The 27057-nt window shown below is 42.0% G+C and overlaps 1 protein-coding gene across 1 annotated transcript in view; it reads right to left on the minus strand.

Moving 5' to 3' along the window:
* Nucleotides 1-26532, minus strand: part of RBM28 (RNA binding motif protein 28) — a 53200-nt gene extending 26668 nt beyond the window's left edge. The window contains exons 1-10 of the mRNA XM_082255540.1: nt 26350-26532; nt 16841-16999; nt 16635-16726; nt 16168-16243; nt 13892-13984; nt 13034-13105; nt 10883-11075; nt 4083-4294; nt 3936-3996; nt 2551-2660 (exon numbers count right to left, since the gene is read on the minus strand). Coding sequence (XP_082111666.1) covers nt 2551-2660; nt 3936-3996; nt 4083-4294; nt 10883-11075; nt 13034-13105; nt 13892-13984; nt 16168-16243; nt 16635-16726; nt 16841-16999; nt 26350-26467 — 1186 coding nt within the window. The 5' untranslated portion in view covers nt 26468-26532. The remainder of the gene's footprint in view (nt 1-2550; nt 2661-3935; nt 3997-4082; nt 4295-10882; nt 11076-13033; nt 13106-13891; nt 13985-16167; nt 16244-16634; nt 16727-16840; nt 17000-26349) is intronic.
* Between the last annotated feature and the right edge of the window lie 525 nt (nt 26533-27057).

Below are 27057 nucleotides of genomic sequence, written 5' to 3' on the forward strand. Positions count from 1 at the left end.
TAAGGAGGGGCTCCCACCGCCAAAATCGCTGCCCACAGGGCTCCACTGTCATGCCATGCATAGAAACACAGGCTACCGCAAAATGGCAGCCCCACAAGGCCTCCAGGGACCCAGGAGAGATCTCTAGGCCTCAAGGAGAGACCCAGGCAGGATGAGGGGCCCTGGCAGTAGCCCCCCTCCAGGTACAACCCCCTGCCCCGCACACCTAATCGACCAGTCACCAGTATAGCGCACTGCCCCCACCCCAGGAGGTGGACCAGACCACCCACACAGCCACAGCATATATGATTGTACATCTCACAGGAAGAACAAAAAAATTGCCTGGACCAGGGATCCCAGCAAGGAACTAGGTCTTACTTCGGACTAGGCAGGAAAAAAAAAAAACCTACCTATAGCAAAGAGAGGGAGTATAGACCCTGGGACTGCCCATAGGCGTGTCCAGGTTCTTTTTCTGCCTAGTGCACTACTCCTAGTGTACTACTCCTGTAGGGGACAGTATAACCCAATGGTTATTAAGATAAGGAGCTGTGTCCATCGATTAACGAAAGAGAAAAAATGGTTCTTTGAGTCATTCACACCAAAATGTTGTGTACATGTGCAGTGCAATAGAATGCAACATGTTCATTTTAATGAAACGCACATTAGTTGCTTTTCTGCATGCGTTACACCTCACACCTTGAAAAAGTATTTTATTCGTTTTGTTCATTTAAACTTCATAAATCTTACCAAAACAATGTGGATCCGATCAGCACTGTACTCTGGCCACATATGACAGCCCTAAAACTGTCAAGGTAAGTAAAATGTCCGGAGATGTAGCTACCCATATGTGGTAACCAGTCATCCATGGTCTGAATGGTCACATGGATGTTGGTTTAATTTACTGTATATCCGTACCCCACATTCCCAGACCTTCTCTTTACTTCCAGATGATAGCTGGAGCACAATCATGTGTGGCCAGAGTACACTGAGGATCAGCAGATGCTATATATGTTTGGCTGACGTTTTGGTAAGTTTTGTAAAGTTTAAAAAGTCATTCTATATGCATTGCAAAAGTGAAGATTCAGGGAAACTCTATACCCCTTACTCATTCACATTGGAGAAGAGGGAGATATCAGAGAGCGCCCTAAAAAGGGACCTTCCAGAATGGATTCGATTTTTAGAGGGGAACCCCACACAGATTGTTTAAGCCTCCATTCACACTATAAACTGCACAGCATTCCTGTGCAATTCACATGTGGTTCAGTGCCGTGCGATTTGAGCCCATTCATTTTGAATGGGCTCAAATGTTCCTGCATTACACCAAAAACGTACGTGCACCTTTTTCTGGAGCACCACCACAACCCGACTGCATGGTGGTTTTGTACCATGCAATTAAGTGCAAGGAAACCCACCTAATTTGTGATTTGCGTTTGGGGTGCTGTTAACTTTGTATTGACAAGCGCGATGGATAACACAGGCAGTGCAGCTGGAATGCGTTGCAGGAAATGCGCACAGAGTGCAGAATTTCCTGCACTGCATTAGTGTAAACCTATGCTAAAAGAGAAGGTTCTTATGGCCATACTTTTTGGCTCACAGGAGTGCCCTTACTTTTGCTCTCCTGTGACCTAGAATCAGCAGATAGGAGGGCTGAACTATAATGTACAAAGTAATAAAACAATTTTCACAAACTGATGAAGCCTAAACTAACACTTAAAGCACTACTTCTGTATTATTAATTCGAAAAAGTACCTTCTATTCTAGAGGGTGGCCACATTCCCTCTTTATGGTCCCACCATATGTAACCACCCTCTCTTGCTCGCTACCAAGATGGACTATTGGATTTTTAGTGTGAATAGAGCAGTGCAAATGACCGCAACTAACTTGTGATGCTCGTTCCAAACAGAAGTTAGGGGGTAAAAGAGAAGTTCAGAAGCTTACATGGGATGTTACAAGGAGTCAGAAAAACACAGTAGGAAACGATTTCAGGAAAAAAAGATTGCAAGGTTATTAAGTAGTGAATGTGTATGGATTATTTTTGGAACATAAGGATATCACTTTAACGTTGCCCCTGAACCACTGTCCAGAAAATAGCCTATGGTACATGACTCAAGGCCGTTTTCATCACAGCTTAAGCCCCGTACACACGTACCGATCGTCGGCGAACGATCTGCCGTCTTTTGTCCCCGGGCTGTCGGTGTCTGTTGAAAAGTGCAAAGACAGCACAAGAATTTTGTCCGCCGACTACAGCCGACTGCAGAAGTGATGTCATGTAATGGTTAACTTTCCCTGTGGTTTTTTTTTCTGAGCATGCCCAGTCTTGCAAATCTGCGGTCTGTCGGCCGAATTCTGTACTGACTGGCGAACAATCGGCCGCTATGGTGTCGGCATACAAAAATTTTAATGCTTGCATGACAGATTCTTGTCGGCAGAATGTGCGCTGACGGCTGTCGGAGGCATCATACTAACAAGCCTACAATCGGCAGATCGGTCGTCGGCCGCCGCTTTTCGGCCAACTATCGGTACGTGTGTACGGGCCTTTATTGTAAATACATTTAAAGTTAGTGTGCAAACCTTTAGAGTGCTCAGTGTCAGGATGAACCACGATGCGGACATATTTTATATTTCCAAATCTGAGCAGCAATTCCTCCAGGTCTTCCTCCTCAGAGTTAAAAGACAGGTTCCTAAAAGGTCAAAAAGTATTGTGCATTGAGAGTTCACAACACAAGTGCTCTAAAAACAGTTCTTTACAATTTCAATGAAATTTGTCACAATAAATAAATTCACTTTTCTGCTACCCCTTCCCAAAAGGGCCAATATTTCCAGATTTTGGTCTCTATGGTCAGTTGCATTATGAATTTGGTCATAGCTACAGTGAGTGTATAAAAAAAAAAAAAAAAAAAAAAATGAACTCTTTCATTGCTTATTTCTCCTCCATTAAAAATATTCACCTTTAAATATATTTCTGTGAAGGTCTTTAGGGTCAAATTATATGTGCCAGTAAAACTAAACCGGGATTCCCCACAGTTGCAACAAAACATCTCTAGGAGAACAATTACATACAAGGTCCTCTTTGTGGGTCTACCTGTACTGCTGCATCCCCGTCCCACTTGCAAGCAATTCCCAGCTTTCAGGCCTCATGCGCAATAATGTAACTATCCATACACCTGTGTGAAGGGCAGTTTTTGTCTCCACAAGATGCAAGAGGTAGGTACACAGCTGCTAGTCCCAATTTAATAGCCATGTGAGTGAGAGTCCATAATGCTGCTGTGTCCCAATAGACATGAATGGGACCTGCCTGCACATGGATGCATGGAATGCCTGCACATCCTGTGCTGGCAAAGGCCCTTTGCACAGGTGGATGGATAGGTACACCCGTGTCAATGAATGAGGTCTTAAAATTCTTAAATTTAAGTCAGGATGTTGGCGTGCAGCAAAAAGAAAAAAAAAAAAAACCCACACAAGCACCTCCTCTATTAAACCCCTTAGTAGCTTTAACTGCTATGCAGAGCAGACACAGACCTGTCATCCACCTGTTTATCAAGGATCAGTGGAGAGATCCCCCGCTGAGGAAGCGGATCCACTTGGACAGATTACGCCCAATCTGAAAGGGGCCTAAGGCTTTGCTGAATAAACCAGTTCATCGCAAAAATGTTAAAATCGCTATAGTCCATATGGGGCGTAAAGGTGAGAGATTTAAAAAAACTCCCATGCAGAATGCAAGGCCGTGTCTACCAGAAATTATGCAGTTCTGGGGTAAAGATAGCACCGCAATACTGCAGAGATGCTCTGCCCCTAATCAAGCACCATTTTTAGGTGCTGTTAAATGTCTCTCTTCCGTACTGAATAGGAGACTCAGCTGACTTGGCCTAACAAATCCCCCTTTAAAATAATTTATTAAATCAATAAGATAACCAAATTTCCAAACAGATTCAGGATTAGCTGTAGGAGAAGCTCACCTGATAAACAATGTTCTGCCTTCACCAACATCAGATGGCAATTGCTTTTTCTTTTCTTTTTCTGTAAAGAAACAGGATGTTATGTTTGGTGCCATTCAGTGAGTTAGACTTACACATCCAACATAACAGCACAACTTTAAACTGTACCTTTTTTCTTACTCTCAGAATCAGAGTCCCCTGACAAATCATCTTCAGTGTCAGTGCCACTCTCCTGCCCAGAGTCAGATTCGTTATCCTCTGCTTCATCTTCACCATCACCATCACCATCATCATCATCATCATCATCATCATCACTCTCCTCCTCCTCCTCACTGTCCTCCTCCTCACTGTCATCATTCCTCATGTTTTTTTTAACAGAGCTAATAGTTAAAATACGAATTACAAACAATCCATGAATCAAACTTAAAAATTAATAATAATAAATCATCCAAACAGGAATGGAAAGCCTATGACATTTGAGATGTCCACTAAAATTGACTTAAGCCACACAAATTAAAGTACACATGAAAGAGACTTCAAAACATGCACACATTTTTATATCCCATGTTGCTACACAGATGTCTCCTATCCTGCCTCTTCATCTTCACTATGAGCATCTTCTCTGCACCAAATCTAAAATTACTCAGTTTTGTTACATAAATGCAAATGAAAAATCTGATATACTTTATACTTGTTTAGTATTTAGTTTTCTTGGAAAGCTGGGCTGTGTGTGTGTGTGTGTGTGTGTGTGTGTGTGTGTGTGTGTGTGTGTGAATAGCCTCAAATTGTAGCCTGGGAACACACACACCCTATGGTGGACACTCAAGAAGGGGGGGGGGCACTGCACAGGCAAGGCAAGTATGACACATTTATTGGTTTAATGAAATAACATTTTAGGCTTTACAATCACTTTAACTAATGAGACAAAATATTTGTTTCGTGACTAGATGCTAGGTCAACTTTATGAAATCACTGCCTTGCTGTGGCGAAGGGGCTTGCGTAATTCAGTGAAGCTATGAGCTACGCCGTGTAGGCCAAGTCAAGACCGACAGGTCACGGCAGAGAATTCTCACAAAACGTGATCCACTGGAGAAAAAAAAAAAAAATGGCAACCCACTCCAGTATCCTTGCCAAGAAAAGCTCATGAACAGAAACAAAAAGCTAACTTATGACACCGGAAGATGAGCCCTCCAGATGGGAAGGTGTCCAATGCGCTACTGGGGGAAGAGCGGATGGCAATTTCAAGTAGCTCCAGAACTAATGAAATGGCTGGGCCAAAGCTGCAAGGACTCTCAGCCGTGGATGGTAGGATAGAAAAGAAAGTCAGATGCTGTAAAGAAGCATACTGCATAGCAACCTGGAACGTATTATCAATGAATCAGGGTACGCTGGATGTGGTCAAACAGGAGAAGGCAAGATTGAACATCGATATCTCTGGGAATTTGTGAACTGAAATAGACTGGAATGGATGAATTCAACTTAAGATGACTACAATATCTACTACCGTACACATTAATCTCTCAGAAGAAATGGTGCAGTGCGCTTAGTTAACGAGTGAGAAAAGAAAAGTAAAAAAAAAAAAAAAAAAAAAAAAAAAAGAGTGAGAAAAGCAGTACTGGGGTACAATTCCAAAAAATGACAGGATGATCTCAGTCCGTATCCAAGGCAAACCACTCAACATCACAATAATCCAAGTTTATGCACTAACTTCAGATGCTGAAGTATAGGACGCTGACCACTTTTATGACGATCTACAACTCCTTTTAGAACTAACTCCAAAAAATGATATCCTTCTCATAATGGGAGATTGGAATACTAAAGTAGGAAGTCAAAGCATATCCGAAATAACAGGTAAATATGGCCTTGGTGTACAAAATGAAGCAGGACAAAGGCAAATATAAATTGTCAATAGAACACACTGTTAATAACATACACTCTCTCAATAACCAAAAGGGGAACTCTACACATGGACATCACCGGACAGTCAATACAGAAATCAGATTGATTATATTCTCTGCAGCCAAAGATGGAGAAGCTCTATTCAGCCAGTCAAAACAAGGCCTGGAGCTGACTGTGGCTCAGACCATGAGCTTCTTATGGCAAAATTCAGGCTTAAAATTGAAGAAAGTGGGAAACGCCACTAGACATTTCAGATTTGATCTACATCGAATCCCTTGTGAATACTCAGTTGAGGCGACAAATCGATTTAAGGGATTAGATCTTATAGAGACAGAGTGCCTGAGGAACTATGGAACAAAGTGTGTAACATCGTACAAGACGCAGCAATTAGATCCATACCAAAGAAGAAATGCAAGAAAGCAAAGTGACTATCTGAACAAAGGCAGCAGCCAAAAGGGAAAATAGATCCTACTGAATGCAGACTTCCAGAGGATAGCAAGAAGAGACAAAAATAACTTCTTAAACAAAAACTATGTAAAGAATTAGAGGAAAAAACTGAATTGGAAAGACTAGAGAGCTTTTCAAGAAAATTGGAGATATCAGGGGAAAGTTTAATGCAAAAATGGGCACGATAGACAAAAATGGCAAGGACCTGACAGAAGCAGAAGAGATAAAGAAGAGTTTGCAAGAATACACAGAACTATACAAGAAAGATCTGAATGTCCCATATAACCACTATGATGCAATCACTGACCTTGAACCAGATATCCTGGAGAGTGAAGTCAAGTGGGCCTTAGAAAGCATTGCGAATAACAAAGCTAGCAGGAATAATGGTACCCCAGCAGCGTTATTTAAAATCCTAAAAAGGGTGCTGTTAAGTGCTGCACTCAATATGCCAACAAATTTGGAAAACTCAACAATGGCAACAGGACTAGAAGAGGTATGTTTACATTCAGATACCAAAGAAGGGCAGCACCAAAGAATGTTCAAACTACCGTACGATCACAGTCATCTCACACACTAGCAAGGTTATGCTGAAAAATACTACAAGCTAGGCTTCAGCAACATGTAACCGAGGGCTACCACAGGTACAATCTGGATTTCAAAGAGACAGGAACTAGAGATCAAATTGCCAACATTCGCTGGATCATGGAGAAAGTGGGGGAGTTCCAGAAGAAGGTCTACTTCTGCTTTATTGGCTATTATTGACCTTCGCTTGTGTGGATCACAACAAGATGTGGCAAATATTGAAAAAAAAAAAATGGGACTACCAGGCAACCACACCTGTCTTCTAAAAAAACCCTTTAAGTCAAGAAGCAACAGAACGCAACAGAACATGGAACAACTGACTGGTTCAAAATTGAGAGTGGAGTGCGGCAAGGATGTATATTGTCAGTCACCCTATCTATTTAACTTATATGCAGAGTACATATCGTGCAAAATGCCAGGACGATGAATCACAAGCCGGAATTAAGATGGCAGGAAGAAAAATCAAAAACTTGAGATATGCAGACGATACCACACTAATGGCAGAAAGTGAAGAACTAAAGAGTCTCTTAATGAAGGTGAAAGAGGAAAGCGCCAAAAGCTGGTCTAAAATTTAACATTAAGAAAACTAAGATCATGGCAAACGGTCCCCATCACCCAAATAGAAGAAAAAAAAATGGAAACAGTGACAGATTTGATCTTCCTAGGCTCCAAGATCCCGGCAGACTGACTGTAGCCATGAAATTAAGAGATGCTTGCTTCTTGGGAGGAAAGCAATGGCAAACCTAGACAACTATTATAAAAAAAGCAGAGACATCACCCTAATGACAAAGTGTCGCAAAGTCAAAGCTATAGTAGTAACCTATGGCTACGAAAGTTGGACCATAAGGAAGGCTGAATGCCAAAGAATTGATGCTTTTGAACTATAGTGTTGGAGAAGACTCTTGAAAGTCCCTTGGACAGCAAGATCAAACCAGTCAAAACTGAAGGAAATCAACCCTGAATATTCACTGGAAGGACAGATACTGAAGCTGAAACAAATACTTTGGTCACCTAATGCGAAGAGAGGACTCACTGTAAAAGACCCTGATTCTGGGAAACTTGGAAGGAAAAAAGTAGACGACGACAGAAAACAAGATAGATAAATAGCATTATCGAAACAATGAACATGAAGTTAAGCAAACTCCGGGAGTCAGCGGAGGACAGAAAAGCCTGGCACACTACGGTCCATGAGGTCACCAAGAGTCGGACACGACTAAACAACAACAACCAGGGTTACAATAGTTTTTTTCACCTTCATCTGGACCAATGGACTGTTCATTGAGTATTGTGTTAACTATTGAATAATGTATGGAGAATTTGGAATTTGATACACTTTATGGCTTAAATAAAGATGCAAGCTTTTGGAACGCCTTTGATCCCATCTACGTGCGTTATACATTTCATGAGAAATGTATAAAGTCTTAAGAGAAGGGAAGCTTGCATCTTTAATAATGTGCCAATATTGCCAATAAAGGGCATCACCCAACTCTAAATTTTCTCTGTCATCTAATGAAAAAAAAAATTAAGCCACCCCTGCAAAGTAAGCAATAAATCAATACTTACCTGTTCTGCCAAACTCTGCTTCATTGCAGATGTAAGCTTGCTGAAAGATCTTCAGCCTATTATTGGGTGCGTCAGATGTCTGGTCACCTGTTGCACACTGAAGTTTCTTCTTCTGGCCCTTGCGTCATGCAGTGATAAAGGGCCAGGGGAGGAAACCGCAACAGAGGTTGTCAGAAAATACCACTTTACATTAAGTGGGTAATGCTGAATATTCTTCTGCAAAGCTTGGATCTTTAAAAGGGAGTGACGTAAGGCTATGCAGACAGAGAAAGATTTTATTGCTGCCTCTGTAGGGATCGAGAAGTTTCATTTTCTTTTTTTAATTATTTTAACAGCAACGAAATTGCAATAAATGGTCTCGCTACAGACATTCATTGGGATGATGCAAATTGATGTTTGAGATATGCATTTAGCAAGCATTCAAATGGCCTGTATGGAGGAATCAAAGCACAAACTGATTTCAAAGCCTATGTACACTAGTTTGTTCTCCAGCACTATAGGTCTCTCTTTTTTTTTTTAATTATATATATATATTTCAAGTCAAGTGCCAGGCATATACTCAAGCGCAGCTGCAAAGCTGTGCCTCTGCTGAGCTTTTATTTACATACTTCTATTTACATACTTCTAGTATAACATTTTTTATTTAGTGGTTTTGAAATTTTAAACTTTCAGAGCCACTTTAATGGTTTGTATTTAATAAAATTTAAATGGTACAAGACCAAAAATTCCAAAAGCACGCTGGGTAAACTAAAAGGAACATCCCCCCAATACTGCTTTGAGGCAAACAGAGAACAATCCCAACTCATCAAATAGAAAAAAAAGGGAGTCAAGGGGGGGGGGGGGGGGGTTATTTACCAAAGGCAAATCCACTGTGCACTATATGATACATAATGGCTTTATATTAAATCAACAGCTGTAAATAATATTGTAATATATATTTATGTATAAAATATATTTCAGTTAAAGGAAATGTGTTAAGTATTAAGTGTTGTGTTGGGGTTACTGTAATTTGTTCCACTTCAAAAAAGGTCAGCCTTTTATTTTCCCTGACCATATTTCACATGTAGTGAACAGCAACCTTCTTTGACTCATCCAATCAGGCTGTGCCCAATATACATTTGCTAGGTACAGTGACCAATTAGAGAGAATTATATTAGCCACAGTAAAGAAAGAGGGGGATATAATTGCTTTGTCACCAAGCCATGTTCCTCATTTTGTGTGGGGACACACGGCAGTCACCATTCCCCGACCTGAAGAGGAAAGGTAAACTCCATACCTGCACTTCCAAGTGCAACTGCAGTGCACAGTGGATTTGCCTTTAGTAAATAAACCCCAATGATCTGATTCAATGAGTTCTGTACACTTTCAAAGAAAGAAAAGCGTCTGTAAAATGTGACAAGTAGTCTAAAGCTCCACCCAACTACGCAAAACGAGAATGGAAAATATTATGTACATATACATACCAATATATTACAATGTATATGGAAATGGACATATGATAGATATCTTAGGTGTTAAATATACAGAAGGCATTTAGGACCAGTGGCGGCCGGTGTACTGAGGGCGCAGGGGCGCCGCCCCCCCCCCCCCCCATCCATGCGTCCGGCCCCCTAATCTGCCTGTAGGGGCGCCGGGCGCATGGAGTTCAAAGGGATTTTTTTTTTTGGCATCACCTGATTAGAGCCAGAGGTTCTAATAGGGCGATGCAAAGGATGGACCCGGGGTGCAGAGCAGTGCGTCCCGAGTCCAACCAATGTGTGACAATAGGGAATGAAAATTCGCTATTGTCACACCGATCCTCCTCCTGGCCAATCAGGAAGCGCGTCCGATATGCTCTACCTGGTTGGCCGCAAGGCAAACCCCATGCCATTGGCCGAGGAGGAGGCGGGAGCGGAAGGACTCGTGGAGACTCGCCGCCGGTCACCGGGACTGAGAAGAAGCTGCTGCTCCAGGTAAGTAAGGGGGCAAGCACGCTGATCTCTGCATTGGAGGCACGTACGCTGGTCACTGAATTGAAAGGGGGCACATACGCTGGTCACTGTGCATTGAAAGGGGGCACGTACGCTGGTCACTGTGCATTGAAAGGGGGCACGTACGCTGGTCACTGTGCATTGAAAGGGGGCACACTATACTATATAATTACTGAAGGCCCCTTTCACAGTTTTGCGACCTCAAAGTCACGCAATTTTTTACAGCGTTTTTTTGCCGCAAAGCAATGCCCATTACATATTTCTGTTTGCGCACCCCCAAAAATTTTGAGCACCAGCCGCCACTGTTTAGGACATTACCACCCAGATCTTATTTTCCACTGAGTAGTGCGGGTCAGCAGTTTAAAAAGGGTAGGGATGCCTGTAGTCACTGTAGTATTTTTTGGATAGAGCAATAAGTGAACCTCACTGCGCTATAACCCCCTAAAAAAAAAAAAAAAAAAAAACTTTTTTTTTTATCACACTATACATTAACTGTTTTGCACTCACGGCCTGTTTTCTTTCCTTTTTGCTTTAGGAGACTTCTCTTCTGGTTCTTCATCATTTGTAGTCTCCCCCTCCTCTGCAGAACTGCCTTCATTCTTCAGTGGTATTTCTTCTTCTTCTTCATCTGAGGCAGCAGTTTCTCCTTTATCCTCATCACTCTCCTCTGGTTTACACAGCTTAGTATTTTTCTTGGTTTCTAAAAGAAACATTGTAGGTTTCTTAAAAATTCAATAGAGAACCAATCATGATAGCGGTTTGCATTTTTCTCAATTACAGGGCTTGGTTCTGCTGGTAACTTTGATTTTCAAAGAAAGAAGATTCAAGGAATGGCCAGTGGAATAGTAAAACTTTCAGCAGCTTGCTTTTTTTTTTTTTTTTAACTGTACATTTTAAATTTTGGCCTGAATGCAGATGGGTTAAAACTTCTCACAGGCTCATTGTGGCCATTGCTCTTTACTTTCTGTTCATTGATCACTTTGAAGTTCTGAGACCCTTTAAGCATCTGCTTCTTGCCTGTACAAGATTTGTTTGATGTGTTAGATTTGAAGTGGTTGTAAAGTCCAACTGTTTTAAAATAAAATAAAGGAGGTTTATACTTACCTGCTCTGTGCAATGGTATAGCCCAGAACGGTCCTTTCCTCCTCTTTAGGGGTTCCCCACCAGCACTGTCTGCTCCTCCACTTCTGTATGTTCCCCCATATAGCACAAGTTTTTCTAGGGGCACACAATCAGGCTTACCCCCAAGCCAGGCAGCTAGTGAGAGTTTTTTTTTTTTTTTTTACGTTAAAAGTAACATTAATGGTTTGTTTTCTTCCCCAAAAATACTTACCTGCTCTGTGCAATGGCCCTGAGCCTCTTCTTCTGGGGTCCCCTGCCAGCGATCCAGGCTCCTCTCTGGAGGGTGCCCCCATAGGAAACTGCTTCCTATAGGGGCCCCTGTGTGACAGACTGGGCAGCTAGGCTGTGCCCCCCACTCCTTCGGCACAGAATTTGATTGACAGCAGCGGGAGCCAATGGGGCGGGGTAGAGCCGCAGCTCTCATGCACATCTCTGGATCCGGAAAGTATAAGGGGAGTGAGGGGAGTAAACATGCAACACAGAAGGTTTTTTACCTTAAAGTGTTACTAAACCCAGGACCCTGCATTCACTATATCTGGTCTCCCAGTGTACACAGAACATGGAAATACAATTAATTAAGTAAATATAAACTGCAAAATAACTTTTCTCATCAGTAGTTATAGCAGTCTTGTGACTTCTATCAATCAATGTCCAGCCAAGCACTGGTTTAAGCTTGTAGGAGGAGTTTTCTGACTGTGCTACGAGACTGCAAGAACCCCGACCCTCTGTCTGGACAGTGTTGATTGGCCCTGTGCTGATCATATGCAGAAGAAAAAAAAAAAAAAAAACTAGCAATACACACCAAACTAAGCATGTGCAGCCTGACTTCATAGGCTCTGATCAGGAAAATCATTGGCGGGGGGGGGGGGAATGGGAGTTGGTTAGAGAAGCCAGGATCAAGCAGCTTTTTTACACCACGCAGAGGATTAACCCCTTAGGTTCCACAGTGAGTATAGCAAGCATGCTTTACTGCATATACAGACTGATTTTACTGTTGTGGGTTTAGTAACACTTTAATGCACGAAGGCATGAAGGGAGGGAAAAACACACACGGCTTTAGAACCACTTTAACACATAAGCTGCTAAAGTAGAGCTATAGGCAAAACTTTTTTTCATTTTGGATAGAGTAAGGCATAGTTATAACCCCAGTTAGGTTCATCTTTGCGATATTTGTCCCATTGAGGAAAATTTACCATCACTTCCTGTCCTACAGCCAAAGGAGGATCAGAAAGAGAATATTGTGCAAATTAAGGGAATGTCTTCGGGACCCCTTAATTTAACCGTAATGGTCACCAGAATTATTGTCCCTATTGGAAGATGGACCCCTTTCTGGGGACAACCCAAAATTTGGGATTTATTCACTCTATACAAAAAAAATAAAAAATAAAAAAGGTTTTGCCTTTAGCTATACTTTAAGGGGAAGAAGAAAAAAAAAAAAAAACACAACACTTTAAACCTTAGAAACACTTTAGATTTTTAAAGACAACAGACCACAAGACCTTCATTTTAGGTAAACCATTTAAACAATCAACTTACCACTGGCAGTTGCTCCCTGGGTAGCTGTATATTTATCCTTTGCTACAGCCCAATCAACAGCAACCGTACGGTCTGCAAAACACAAGTGTTCAGAAAAAGCAGGCCAAAAGTCTAAAATATAATCAATAAGTTAAAAATTTTCAAATCATAAATAAAACACCTTTTCAGAAATGTATTTATTTTTTTTAAAAGGGCAGTAAAAATGGGAATACAGTACATTTAGTTTGACTTCAATTCCTTAAAAGCCCACTTGTTAAACAATCAGGATACCATCTTGTCTACTAATCAAAAATAAATAAATATCGTTGTAGAGGGAAGACATTACAGTAAACTCAAGTGCTTATATTTTTTATCATTCAAGTAGAAAAAAATTGTACACAAATAATTATATTGTATATAATTATTAAAAGTGTAAAAGAATGTGTTTTGCACACATTTAGCCATCTTGGTAGTAGGATAATGAGAAGCCTTTTTCTCCATAAGTTACTCTTCTTTTCTGCTGTTAAACTATGTTAAATATCAAGGTGTACAGGGGGGTGGGAAGCAAACCCAGTAACTGTAGAAGCTTGTACACTTTGTGAGGGAACAAAAAAAAAAGGAAAAAAGAAAAAAAAACATAGCTGGGGGAGGGGGCGAACTCTATGGAGACCTGAAATGTCCGATTTACAAAAAAAATAAATAAAAAAAAATATGGCAATTTTGAAGTTTTACCATAGCCATGGTTAGAGCTTGAAAGTTTTTAAAGAAATTCTACAAATTACTGTATTGAGAACAGTCACAGCTCTTGGGAGATTTTCCTATTATTCTTAGAATTAACATTTATATCACCACATATTCTAATGTTATTTATACTCCTACCTTTTATATTCTTCATGTTCGTGTCTTTTAGTGCTTTGCTGGCTTCCAGCATGTTTTTAAACTGCACAAACGCAAAGCCTCGCATTTTCCCATCTGAAAAAGAATGTTCCAATAAACAAGATATCAAAAACGGCTATTTAGATCATGGGTGTCCAACCTTTTGGCTTCTCTGGGCCACATTGAGTGTAGAGAAATTTTCTCGGGCCGCATATAAAAAATATAGTATAGTTAAGGTATACAAGTAATAAAACGCCACCGCGCCCTTCCCATGCTGCCCCCCCAGCACTAATTTATCACAACTAGAGGATGATCCCTTCTGAGGCAGCCTCTGCCTACAGTTAGTTGGAAGCCACTGTGGCCGTGCCCCCAACCTGAATTCCTTCAAAAAAAAAAAAAACACAAGGTCAGGGGGCAGTGGGCCGCATTGCCTGGGTCTCTGGGCCGCAGGTTGGACATGCCTGATTTAGATGCATAATACAGACAATATATTCACATCAGTAGTTTACATAAAGATTTTAAATGGCTTCTTTTCTACCCCATGTTCCATTCATTGATCTAAATGATTCCCAAGTGCTGTAAAATCTGTTAAGGCAGATCTTCACAGCTTGGTAGAATTCATAAAGGAGGTACCATAAATGCTGTCTGAATGGCACTACATAGCAATGCAGCTCTTTTTTTCTTTAAATTTTGGCATCGCTCTCTACCTTTAGCCTCCTAAAGCCACCAGACATTTGCACTGAAATCCCATGGGGGGAACACTGCAGAGCCAGGCACTGACAGAGCAGGTGTGCAAAAAAGAACTATATTCTGATCTCAAATTGGCACTTTGGCATGTCCCTGTCATCTCAATGTTCAAAAGCTCAACTTGAGGGATCACGGGAAAAGCAAAAAAAAAAAAAAAGAACACAACTTGGAAAACTTGTGCCCGAACGTTAAAGCATTTTTAGTCTTTAAGGCCTCATTCACATGGGTGCTTATAACCGTAATACGTGAAAGGGCTGTGGCTCAAGCACCTGGAGCTGCCAGGCGCTGCGTACAGGCAATCCATACATTTCTATAGGAACATAGCAGTTGCATGGACACTGCTGCTTGTTCCAATTAGACAGCCATGTGGGTAAATGCAGAAAGTGTGCATTTGGGCCGCTCAACCTCAAAGCTGTCAAATTGGGATGAGCAGCATTGTCTGTGCAGCCACTGCATTCCTATAGACTTGAATGTGCTGTCTGAATGCAGCAACTGGTGACCCCAGTCACACATTATGGGGTGTAAGCACCCATGTGAATGAGGCCTTAGACAGCCATGCAGATAGGGATGAGTGGCAAAGAATGCTCACGCTCTGTTCAGGGCTGCTGAACCACATGGATGTCAAACTGGGACAAAAAGCTGTGTCCATGCAGCTGCTGCATTCCCATAGACATGAATGGGCTGCCTGCATGCAGCACTTTGTGGCTCCAATCGCTTAAAAACGGGGGCACAGTGTAAGCGCCCCTGTGAACGAGGCCCTAAAATATGTACTTCTGTATTGTATCTACAGGCCAAAAAAACGTCAAGTTTTTTTTCTATGGAGAGCAGTTCTTGGCAGTCTGCTAGAAGGCGTTTCTATAAACCCTTAAGCCTGGTACACACGCAACGATTATCGGCCGACCGATCATCCATTCTTTGTCCAGAGTTGTGTTTTGTTGGTTGGAATGTGCCTAGACTGCACAAAAATTTTCTCGCCCGACAAAATTCTACTTCAGAAGTGATGTCGTGTGTTGGTTTGCTTTCTTTGCGTTTCTTCACTGAGCATGCCCAGACTTGCTCATTAGATTTTTCTCTGTCGAAATCTGTACTGACTGCACGAAAATTGGCCGTGTTTTGACGGCGGACAAAAATTTTATAGCCTGCACACCAGAATTTTTTCGGCCAAAAAGTCAGAGTCGGTTGACGGAAGCATCATACTAACAAGCCGAAAATCGGCAGATCGGTCATCGGACGAAAATTCCCTGCCGATTTTCGACGCGTGTGTACGAGGCTTTAGAAAGTGAGACTAGAGTCTTCCTTGGTATATTTGAAAATTAAAGTACTTCTCAGAACAAGCAGCTAAAGATGTGTGTGATGGCTTGTAAAAGCCCTTTTACTGCTTGTTAAGAATATGTATATAGTTTAAGGCCCATAGAGTGGGTACAGGGTCATTTCAAACACAGGTCTGGATAGACATAGGTATCCAACTGAAAATAACCGCTTTGACCATCAGAAATCAGGTTTCTAATTGCATAAGTTGAGACGGGACAAACCTGGCTTTTTTGGTATGTTCACCTCCAACACCGTTCCAAATGCAGAAAAATGTTTCTTGAGATCATCTTCAGAACACTGTTGAGGAAAAAGCTAGGTTAGCAAGAATGGCCAAGAGCCTATAGTCCTCAACCGCAAACACTTTCATTAGACAAAAAAAGAATAGTCCGGATTAATACATTGTTAGGCTGGATTTGCACTAAACATTTGTAACAACTGTGTGTTTTTAAAGTGCTATAAAAGCAGCAAAATCTGAACTTACGAGGCACCAAAGCCTTGACTACTCTTGGCTGTACTGCTGCATAGAAATGACTCACAGCTTGTTTGTACATTCTGCTCTATGACAATCATTTATTTACTCTTATTGAATATACTGGCAGTACACAATTACTACAAGCACTGCTCAAGTCTCATCACATTGGACAGTATTCTAGGATCTCCATTAGAAGTAGCATGCTTTAATACTGACCTTAAAACTCAAGTTTCGGATAATAAGTCTTGCTTTTTTATGTTGTCCTTTGCCATCATTAGGCTTCTTTTCCACGGGGGTGATGGCAGTCTCTAAAATAAAAAAGTAACCAATACATGGACATCGTTTTATCATCCATACAGTACGTGGCTAAAAACAGACACTACAGAGATTTTTATTTTCCAATTACAAGTAGCCAGGCATACCTTTGCTTTTTGATTTCTTATCCTTTTCAGTAAGCTTTTTCTTTGCCACCAAGACCTCAATTCTTTTCCCATCATATTGCTTGATTTCTTTCATTGCTCGCTGGGCATCCTCCAGCAGGGAAAATGTGACATAACCAAAGCCACGACATTTTTCAGTACCTGAAAGCAGAATTGATTGCATGGTTACAAACCATGGTTTTATTGAGGATATAAAAAAGTGTGTTTCAAAAAGGAAACAAAATTATTATACAGGCAAAATAAACAGATAAACTGCAAAACAGATCTTTCAGCTCTTCGTCCCGCTTTAACATTTGTGCGAGTGCGGCGATCGCATGTAATTCGGAGCGCACTGCTCCTTCATATATGCGATCGGATGTGCGGATGTGAAGTCAGCCATACACTTTGTATGGCTGAATTCGCACTGTATCCGCACAGGACCCTTTTTTCCAGCCGCTTTAGAATCGGATCGCACAGTGGTTCACACTTGTGCTATCAGATCCTGTGCAAACTGTCAGATCGCACTGCGATATGCGATCAAACTGGGGGTGTCGTTAATGTTTAATTGACACCCCCTGCGTATCGCATATGGCAGTGTGAACTGCCAGGGGTGCGTTTGCGATTCGCAGCCTTCCTGCATCGCACAAGTGTGACCCGGGACTGAAGGATTCCAGACACCCCGATGAATCGCCCACAAAGAACCTGCACCTCTTCTTTAGGCTGTCACAGTCATTGTTATCAACAGTCCTATTAGATATCCATATGTCTTTAAAAGAGGTCAATAGCTTAGTTTTACTTTACATATGGATGACGAGGAAAAGACGGGTGAAAGAAAATCATTTAATACTTTATATAAATTGGCAAAATTACCCCCTCCTCCTCAAAAAACTACATTTGCTTGGTCTCCGGGACTGTGCTCTCCGTTGGTTTGAATCTTACCTATCACACCGCACCTTCAGTGTCACTTACAACTCCACTTACTCCTCTTACCATTGGTGTCACCAAAAGGTTCTGTCCTTGGACCTCTACTATTCTCAATCCACAATCCCTTATTCTTGATCTTTAAAGATAGTTTACAGACGGGTATGGTGCCAGCTGATTGGAAAAAAGCCAAAGTGGTACCAATATTTAAAAAGGGGCCGAGGTGTATCCCGGGGAACTATAGGCCGGTCAGCCTAACATCTGTAGTCTGCAAGATTTTGGAGGGGATATTAAGGGACCATATACAAAAGACTTTAGTAATGAAAACTGTATTATTAGTAGCAATCAGCATGGATTTATGAAAAATCGTTCTTGCCAAACCAATCTATTAAACCTTCTACGATGAAGTGAGCTGCCACCTAGATAAAGGTAAGCCGGTGGATGTGGTGTATCTGGACTTTGCAAAGGCCTTTGACACCGTTCCCCACAAACGCTTACTGTACAAACTAAGGAAGGTAGGTATGGACCATAAGGTGAGTACCTGGATAGAGAACTGGCTCCAGGGGAGAGTTCAGAGGGTGGTGATTAATGGGGAGTACTCAGATTGGGCGGGTGTGGAAAGTGGGGTCCCCCAGGGTTCGGTCCTGGGACCAATCCTGTTTAATTTATTCATAAATGATCTAGAGGAGGGGATATCTAGTACAATCTCGGTATTTGCAGATGATACTAAACTAGGCATGCCAATATCTTCTATGCAGGATGTGGAAACCTTGCAAGCAGACCTGAACAAAATAACGGGGTGGGCAACTACATGGCAGATGAGGTTTAATGTTGAAAAATGTAAAGTAATGCACTTGGGGGCCAAAAACCAGAAAGCAAGCTACTCACTAGGGGGGGAACCTCTGGGTGAGTCTAAGATGGAAAAGGACCTGGGGGTACTGGTAGACAACAGGCTTGGCAGGGGCATGCAATGCCAAGCCGCTGCAAGTAAAGCCAACAGAATACTGGGATGTATAAAAAAGGGGATTCACTCCAGAAATAAAGAGATTATGCTCCCACTATACAAGACTCTGGTCCGGCCACATCTGGAGTATTCCGTCCAGTTCTGGGCACCGGTCCTCAGGAAGGATGTGCTGGAACTGGAGAAAGTCCAGAGAAGGGCAACAAAAATAATTAGGGGAATGGAGGACATGAGCTATGAGGAAAGGCTACAAGCACTGAACCTATTCTCTCTGGAGAAGAGACGATTGAGGGGGGATATGATATCAATGTACAAATACTGTACTGGCGACCCGGGCATAAGGAACAAACTATTCAGAGTAAGGGAATATAATAAGACACGTGGCCACTCACTAAAACTAGAGGAAAGGCGGTTTAACCTTAAAATGCGTAAGGGGTTCTTCACTGTAAGAGCGGTAAGGATGTGGAATTCTCTTCCACAAGCAGTCGTATCAGCAGGGAGCATTGATAGTTTCAAAAAACTGTTAGATGGTCACCTTAGAGACCACAACATACAGGGGTATACAATGTACGGTTAAAAGCAAACACACACACACACATCATAGGTTGAACTGGATGGACTGTTGTCTTTTTTCAACCTCACTAACTATGTAACTATGTCACACCTCCTCCCTGGGTCAGCTGATAGCCTCCCATGGCTTCCGCTACTATTTCTATGATGACACCCAAATCTACCTCTCGAACCCTCAGCTCACCCCATCAGTCTGGCTCCCGCATCACCGAATTACTAACAGACATATCAGCCTGCATGTCTCACCACTTCCTCAAACTGAATAGATATAAAACCAAGCTGATAATATTTCCTTCCCCACATGCCCCTTCCCCCGAATTCTCTGTCAAGATCAATGGCACAACTAGACATATGCCGGTTTTCGGTAATTCGATATATCGCGGTATTGCATAGCCACGGTATTGTTATTGTGGCATTTTTAAAATACCGAGTTTCTCTGTCAAGTCTGCCTGACTTGTGAATTGATACATTTCAGTGAGCTGGATGACTCATTCACTCACACAGCTAAGCCTTTCAGCATTAAGTCTCCTAACTATAAACAAAAATGATTACATTTGTATCTTTTCCTTCCCTCTGCCAGGGAGAAAGGAAGTTTAACCTCTTAAAGACTGGATCTTTTTCTGACACTTGTTGCTTGCAAGTTAAAATCTTTTTTTTTTGCTAGAAAAGTACTTAGAACCCCCAAACATTTTATATATTTTTTTAGCAGAGACCCTACAGAATAAAATGGCGATTGTTGTAATATTTTATGTCACACTGTATTTGCGCAGCAGTCTTTCAAACGCAATGATTAGACTTTAATGAATAAAAAAAAAAAAAAAAAAAAAAAACGTAACAGTAAAGTTATCCCAATTTTTTTTTTTTTTGTTACACAGAGAATCGTGAGAGAATCGTGATCTTTATTCCAAGCTAAAAAATCGCGATTCTCATTTTGGCCAGAATCGTGCAGCTCTAATAAATATATATATATATATATATACACACACACACGCATAGCAGCCCACATTACATTATTATATAGCCATCAAGCAGTGTCTACAAAAAATGCAGAAGAAAGCTTGCCAGAGCAGGAACTGCAGGTTAGTCGCATGGTGAAAAAGCAGGATGGATTTCAAGGCCACTGAATTTTAAAAAAATGCTGCATGCACCTTTTTTCTGCGGAAAATGAGGGCATAGCAGCCCGTTCAAATCAATGGGCTGCTATGCCTGTGCAAATGTGGGCCGCCAACCCGCATACATGTGAACCACCAACCCGCATACATGTGAACCAGGCCTAAAGCAATAGTAAAGTCATTTATAAACAACACCTCCTTCAGGTTTAACCACTTCTTGACCACAAGGATTTGCCCTCTTAATGACCAGGCCATCGGATCGGAGCCGAGCGCCAGGACCAGTTATCACCAGTTAGGCCAGACACTGCTTGATGACCTATTTTAGGCCTGGTTCACAGAGTCTGTACTGACTGACTATATAATAATGTGCATAAGTGAACCAAAGCCCCTAAATTCAGCAATGAAATTGAAGTGAGGTGGAAATTTAATAATTTAAATTTAATAATAGAATACCGTGATAATACCGTATACCGTGGCAAAACCTTAATCAATTAATCGCAGCATGAAAATCTGATACCGTCACAAGCCTAGGCACAACTATCAATCCTTCCACACATGCCAGGGTAACCCTGGACTCTGCACTGTCCTTTCAGGCCCACATCCAATCCCTATTCAAATCATGTCATCTTAACCACCAAAACATCTCTAGAACACGCCCCTTTTTAACCGACACCACCAAGTTTCTAATTTACTCTCTGGTTATCTCTCACCTTGACTACTGCAACTCCCTTCTCATTGGATTACCTTTACCTAGACCAGTGATGGCGAACCTTGGCACTCCAGATGTTTTGGAACTACATTTCCCATGATGCTCAAGCACTCTGCAGTGTAGTTGAGCATCATGGGATGCCAAGGTTCGCCATCACTGACCTAGACTATCCCCCCTTCAGTCCTTAATGAATGCTGCTGCAAGACTCATCCTCCCTACCAACCGTTCGGTGTCTGCTACACCTCTCTGCCAATCCCTCCACTGGCTTCCACTCACCCAACAAATAAAATTCAAAGTACTAACAATAGTTTACACCACCCCCCACAACTCTGCCCCAACTACATCACTAACCTGATCTCAAAATATCAACCAAGCTGCTCTCTTCAGTCCTCCGGCTCTCAAGCTCACCTCCAGGATTTCTCCAGAGCTTCTCCCTCCTTTGGAACTCCATACCCCAATCTGTCCAACTGTCTCCTAATCTATCCATCTTTAGATGATCCCTGAAAACCCTTCTCTTTTAATGAATCTATCAGGTTTCTAACTAATGCACGGTTTCACTCTCTCCATCAGCTCATCACCCCCCTCTTAGATTGTAAGCTCTAATGAGCAGGGCCCTCTGATTCCTTTTGTACAAAATTGTATTTTAACTGTAATGTCTGCCTTCACACAGTGAAGATCACAGTAAAGCACCGATGATGTAAGCTCTTTACCATGTGATCAGCTGTGTTCAAACACAGCTGATCACATGTAAACAAATGTTGGTTATCAGCATTTCCTTTTCTCAGCACTGTCAGTGTCTGAGGAAAGGGAAGCCGATAACCGGCTTTCCTGTGGTGAGAGGGGCAATTACAATAATGATCAGTGCAGCTTATTCATGCCCACCAGTACACAGTGAAGAAAAATTACAATAGAAGCTACAAAAAAATTAAACACCACCAAAAGAAAGCTCCATTTGTGTGAATTTTTTTTTTTAAAATGTCATTTGTGTGCAGTGTTGCAGGCCTGCGCAATTGTCATTCAAAATGCGACAGCTCTAAAAGCTGAAAATTGGCCTGGGCAGGAAGAGTGTGAAAGTGCCCAGCATGGAGGTGGTTAAAGTGGTTGTGAACCTCAAAAATGAAAATGTGCACAAAAAGCATATACAGAGTGCTTGGCCTAACACTATAAGATGACATTTAAGGACACTTCATTGACGGACTTTATTTTGGAAGACATTTAATTTGTGGTTTACACCAGTATAGATAATTGGCATAGAGTGTTTAAGCAAAACAGTGGCACGAACCACTAATTATATATATATATATATATATATATATATATATACATACATACATACATATATATACACACACACACAGTACAGACCAAAAGTTTGGACACACCTTCTCATGCAAAGAGTTTTCTCTTTCTTTTCAGGACTATGAAAATTGTAGAGTCACACTTCAAGAGGTAGTCACCTGAAATGGTTTTCACTTCACAGGTGTGCCCTGTCAGGTTTAATAAGTGTGATTTCTTGCCTTATAAATGGGGTTGGGACCATCAGTTGGGTTGTGCAGAAGTCAGGTGGATACACAGCTGATAGTCCTACTGAATAGACTGTTAGAATTTGTATTATGGCAAGAAAAAAGCAGCTAAGTACAGTAAAACGAGTGGCCATCATTACTTTAAGAAATGAAGGTCAGTCAGTCCGAAAAATTGTGAAAACTTTGAAAGTGTCCCCAAGTGCAGTCACAAAAACCATCAAGCGCTACAAAGAAACTGGCTCAAATGCGGACCGCCCCAGGAAAGGAAGACCACCTCTGCTGCGGAGGATAAGTTCATCCGAGTCACCAGCCTCAGAAATCGCAGGTTAACAGCAGCTCAGATTAGAGACCAGGTCAATGGCACACGGAGTTCTAGCAGCAGACACATCTCTAGAACAACTGTTAAGAGGAGACTGTGTGAATCAGGCCTTCATGGTAGAATATCTGCTAGGAAACCACTGCTAAAGAAAGGCAACAAGCAGAAGAGACTTGTTTGGGCTAAAGAACACAAGGAATGGACATTAGACCAGTGGAAATCTGTGCTTTGGACTGATGAGTCCAAATTTGAGATCTTTGGCTCCAACCAACGTGTCTTTGTGCGACGCAGAACAGGTGAACGGATGGACTCTACATGCCTGGTTCCCACCGTGAAGCATGGAGGAGGAGGAGGTGTGATGGTGTGGGGGTGCTTTGTTGGTGACACGGTTGGGGATTTATTCAAAATTGAAGGCATACTGAACCAGCATGGTTACCACAGCATCTTGCAGCGGCATGCTATTTTATCCGGTTTGCGTTTAGTTGCACCATCATTTATTTTTCAACAGGACAATGACCCCAAACACACCTCCAGTCTGTGTAAGGGCAATTTGACCAAGAAGGAGAGTGATGGGGTGCTGCGTCAGATGACCTGGCCTCCACAGTCACCGGACCTGAGCCCAATCGAGATGGTTTGGGGTGAGCTGGACCGCAGAGTGAAGGCAAAAGGGCCAACAAGTGCATTTCAGGTGACTACCTCTTGAAGTGTGACTCTTTATTTTCATGACTATGAAAATTGTAAACTCTTTGAATGAGAAGGTGTGTCCAAACTTTTGGTCTGTACTAATTATATATATTATATATATATATATATATATATATATATATATATATATATATATACATATATATATATATATATATATATACATATGTATATATATATATATATATATATATATATATACATATATACATATATATATATATATATATATACATACATACATACATACATACATACACACATACACATACACACACACTTTTTTCTCTCTTTTTTTTTTTTAAAGGTGAAGTGCGGCAGCTGTTTATGTTATGTTGGATCACACAATTCAGAGATAGAATTTTTGAGTAATATTACTGCTTATAACCCCTAGTAGCACGCAGTATCACAACACTTTTATGAACACAGCACATCTCTCTATAGTGTGAGAGCGCCAAGTGTCATTCCCATCTGCTGCTTCCTTCCTCTTATCAGCTTAAATTACATCGGACAAGTTTTTCCTGACACCAAGAGAAAACATGGTGACAGGGGTGGGTTCTCCAGCAGACTGACAGCCTCAGCTCTGGTCCTCTATAGGACCAGCTCTCTTCACTGAGCTCTGCAGAATGTAACTTCAGCTCTCGGCCAGCTCAAACAAGCCTTATAAGTTCTGGACTTTGAAAGGCTGTAAAGAAGAGACGAGTGCAGATAAATCCTCCTACATAAGTTGTACCTGTTTATTTAATCTCTGTTTGTAGCACTGCCCCTGTAGGGACTGCTGGATATCAACTCTATGGGCTCCCCTGGTTACCAGCACACGGTTTGAGTAAATAGAGTTCCTACATTCCTCTTTGCGCTTCACTCAAACAATTCAGGGGGGTTGTGTTTTTTGTTGTTTATTTTGTAATTTGGGATAGGAGAGGGGAATAGTGGGATACTCCAATTTTAACTATTCACAATTCTGAGGACTTCTATCTTGTAGACATGGAACAGCCAGGCTGTTAATTCACCCTGCCACTTTAGATGAATGGGGTTCAGTCTCTTGCTTTCTTTGTTCACCAAGTCGTCGTGTGAGAGAGAAAAATCTCTTATCTTCAGGATACTCTCCCTAGCACCCTCGCTCTCTGCTGACACCCGTCCACTGACTATCTTATGAGCAGGGGTGGCTCCCCTCAGGTCAGGCCATTTGACACGAGTTCCTGTACTGCAGAAACAGGATCTCCAGTGTCTCCCCTCTCAGTCAGCCTCCCTGGACCTCTGGGTTCAGCTCCGGTCGACCACTCCTCCAGTCCTCAGAACTACCTCCTGAGACCGCATGGCACCTCTGCTAAGGAGGAGAAGGCAGCTCCACCCTCCCTCCCGGACTCCACTCTCCAACAAACAACCCCGAGCACATGTGCTCCTGGCTTTTATACAGTACCCCAGTATGTACCAAGGAGACCTGCCCTCTACCAATCATCAGGACTGTATCAAAAGCCTATGCACCCATTCGTCAGGTTTCCTCCTCCCACTGTCCAACATGCCTGCTTATTGGACCAGCATGAAACACTTAGAATGAATGAATCGCATACTGAGCACAATGAGCAGACCTCACTAACAGATCCTGCTCTCTGGTAGGCAGAGAATACAGATTTAACTGCAGCCCTTCTGATAGGCAGATAGAGCTCAAAACTATACTTTCTCTCTTGCACCTACCTAGGAGGGTGCTACATGTTTATTACCTGAGGATAGTCACTTCATTGGGTATATGTAAGGGTTTACAACCACATAATGTGATGCTTAAAGCGGAGTTCCACCTAAAAAACGAAAAAATACATAAAAATACCCCCGGGACAGTCAGGACTAGTACATTCCACAATGGATAGCCTCTGATCTGTCCCAGGTTGCACTTACCTGCAAGAATAAATACTTACCTTGAAAATGTCTTCTCCGGCGCGGCCATCTCAGGTGTGGGCAGCTTGAAGCCAGCGTGATCCTCTTCTGCGTCCTCTTCTGTCCCACGATGCACTGCACCGGCCCCGCCGTCACTTCCGGGTCTGCAGCATGCCCAGAAGCTTTTTAGCAAGGTATGACGGCATTGATTCCTGGGAGCAATGACGTTCAGCTCCCAGGAATCATTGCAAAGCAGAAGTGATGAATCGCCGTGGCCGCCGAGGGGAGGAAGAGGAAGTAAGGTAAGTATATTATCTTCTAAACAAGGCAAGTAAAAAAAAAAAAAAAAATTGCAATTATCCATTTGTTTTTCAGGTGACCCGGAGCAAAAAGATGGAACAAACTTTCATTTTCGGGTGGAACTCCGCTTTAAGGCTAAAGTTTTTTTTTTTTTACAGCACCGACATCGCTGTAAGGGCTAAAGAAAGCGCTGGAAGTCTATGGAGGCGGTGTATTATCTGCAGGGCGCAAGTTTCACCTGTGGGCCGGTCTCCAGAGCTGACAATCTATGAATAATGGCTGCCGGGGGGGGGGGGGGGGGTCCCTGAAGTCCAGATCAGAGGATTTACAATTATTAACAGTGTACTGATGGGAACCCCAACTTTTGTATCTCTATCTTGATTGCTGACAGACATGCTGGAGATTGTAATGGTCATAGTAATAACAAATCCAGTTCATGAGCTTCCCCCCTGTGAGAGGGAGAGCGTTCCCAGCACAGCTCCCCCATACACTGCTATCACAGGCGGCCCAGCGCTCACATTACCTCTCTGTCTGACCACGAAGCTCTGTCTGGTGGGCCCGATATCACTGAAGAGCTCTTCCAGCTTCTCGGAGCTGGCATCTTCCGGGAGACCCCGAATAAATAAGGTGAGACCCGCCATATCACACCTCCCGACAACACTTCACTACAACACGCTGCCACAGGGCGCCGCCATCTTGCTCCACCCGGAAGTCCTCTCTCTAAACATTTCCGGGTTGTACTTGTGAGTTCTGACTCCAAAGACCGAGCAAACAGTAATATAAAATAATATAGGCTGATAGTTTATATCTAATAAGTGTATATAATAGCGTGTTTAGTAGGCAGCCATTCAGGCCAGCTCCTATTTCGGAAACATTCAATGATTTGTGAAGCTTTGTTGTTTGACACCACACATAATTTATTCATCCAAATTTTCCTAATTTTTAGGTTTTTTTTTTTTTCATTTTGTGACCACTTGTCTACTGGGGCAATTTCTGTATTTTTGGCTGGGAATTACTGTAAAAAGAAAAGTATTTTTTTTTTTCAAAAGCAGAGGCCCTGGAGAATAGAATAGTGGTAGCTGCAATTTCTTATGCCACATGATATTTGCACAGTTTTTTTGTATCAAACTCACATTTTCTGAAGAAAATACACTGAAATGAAATTTTGTGCAAAAAACATAAATAATATGCTCTTTTTTTTTTTTTTTTTTGGAAAAATATAAAAGATGGT

This window comes from Pelophylax lessonae (assembly GCF_965119305.1).
Source record: "Pelophylax lessonae genome assembly, chromosome: 4".
Classification (NCBI taxonomy): Eukaryota; Metazoa; Chordata; class Amphibia; order Anura; family Ranidae; genus Pelophylax; species Pelophylax lessonae.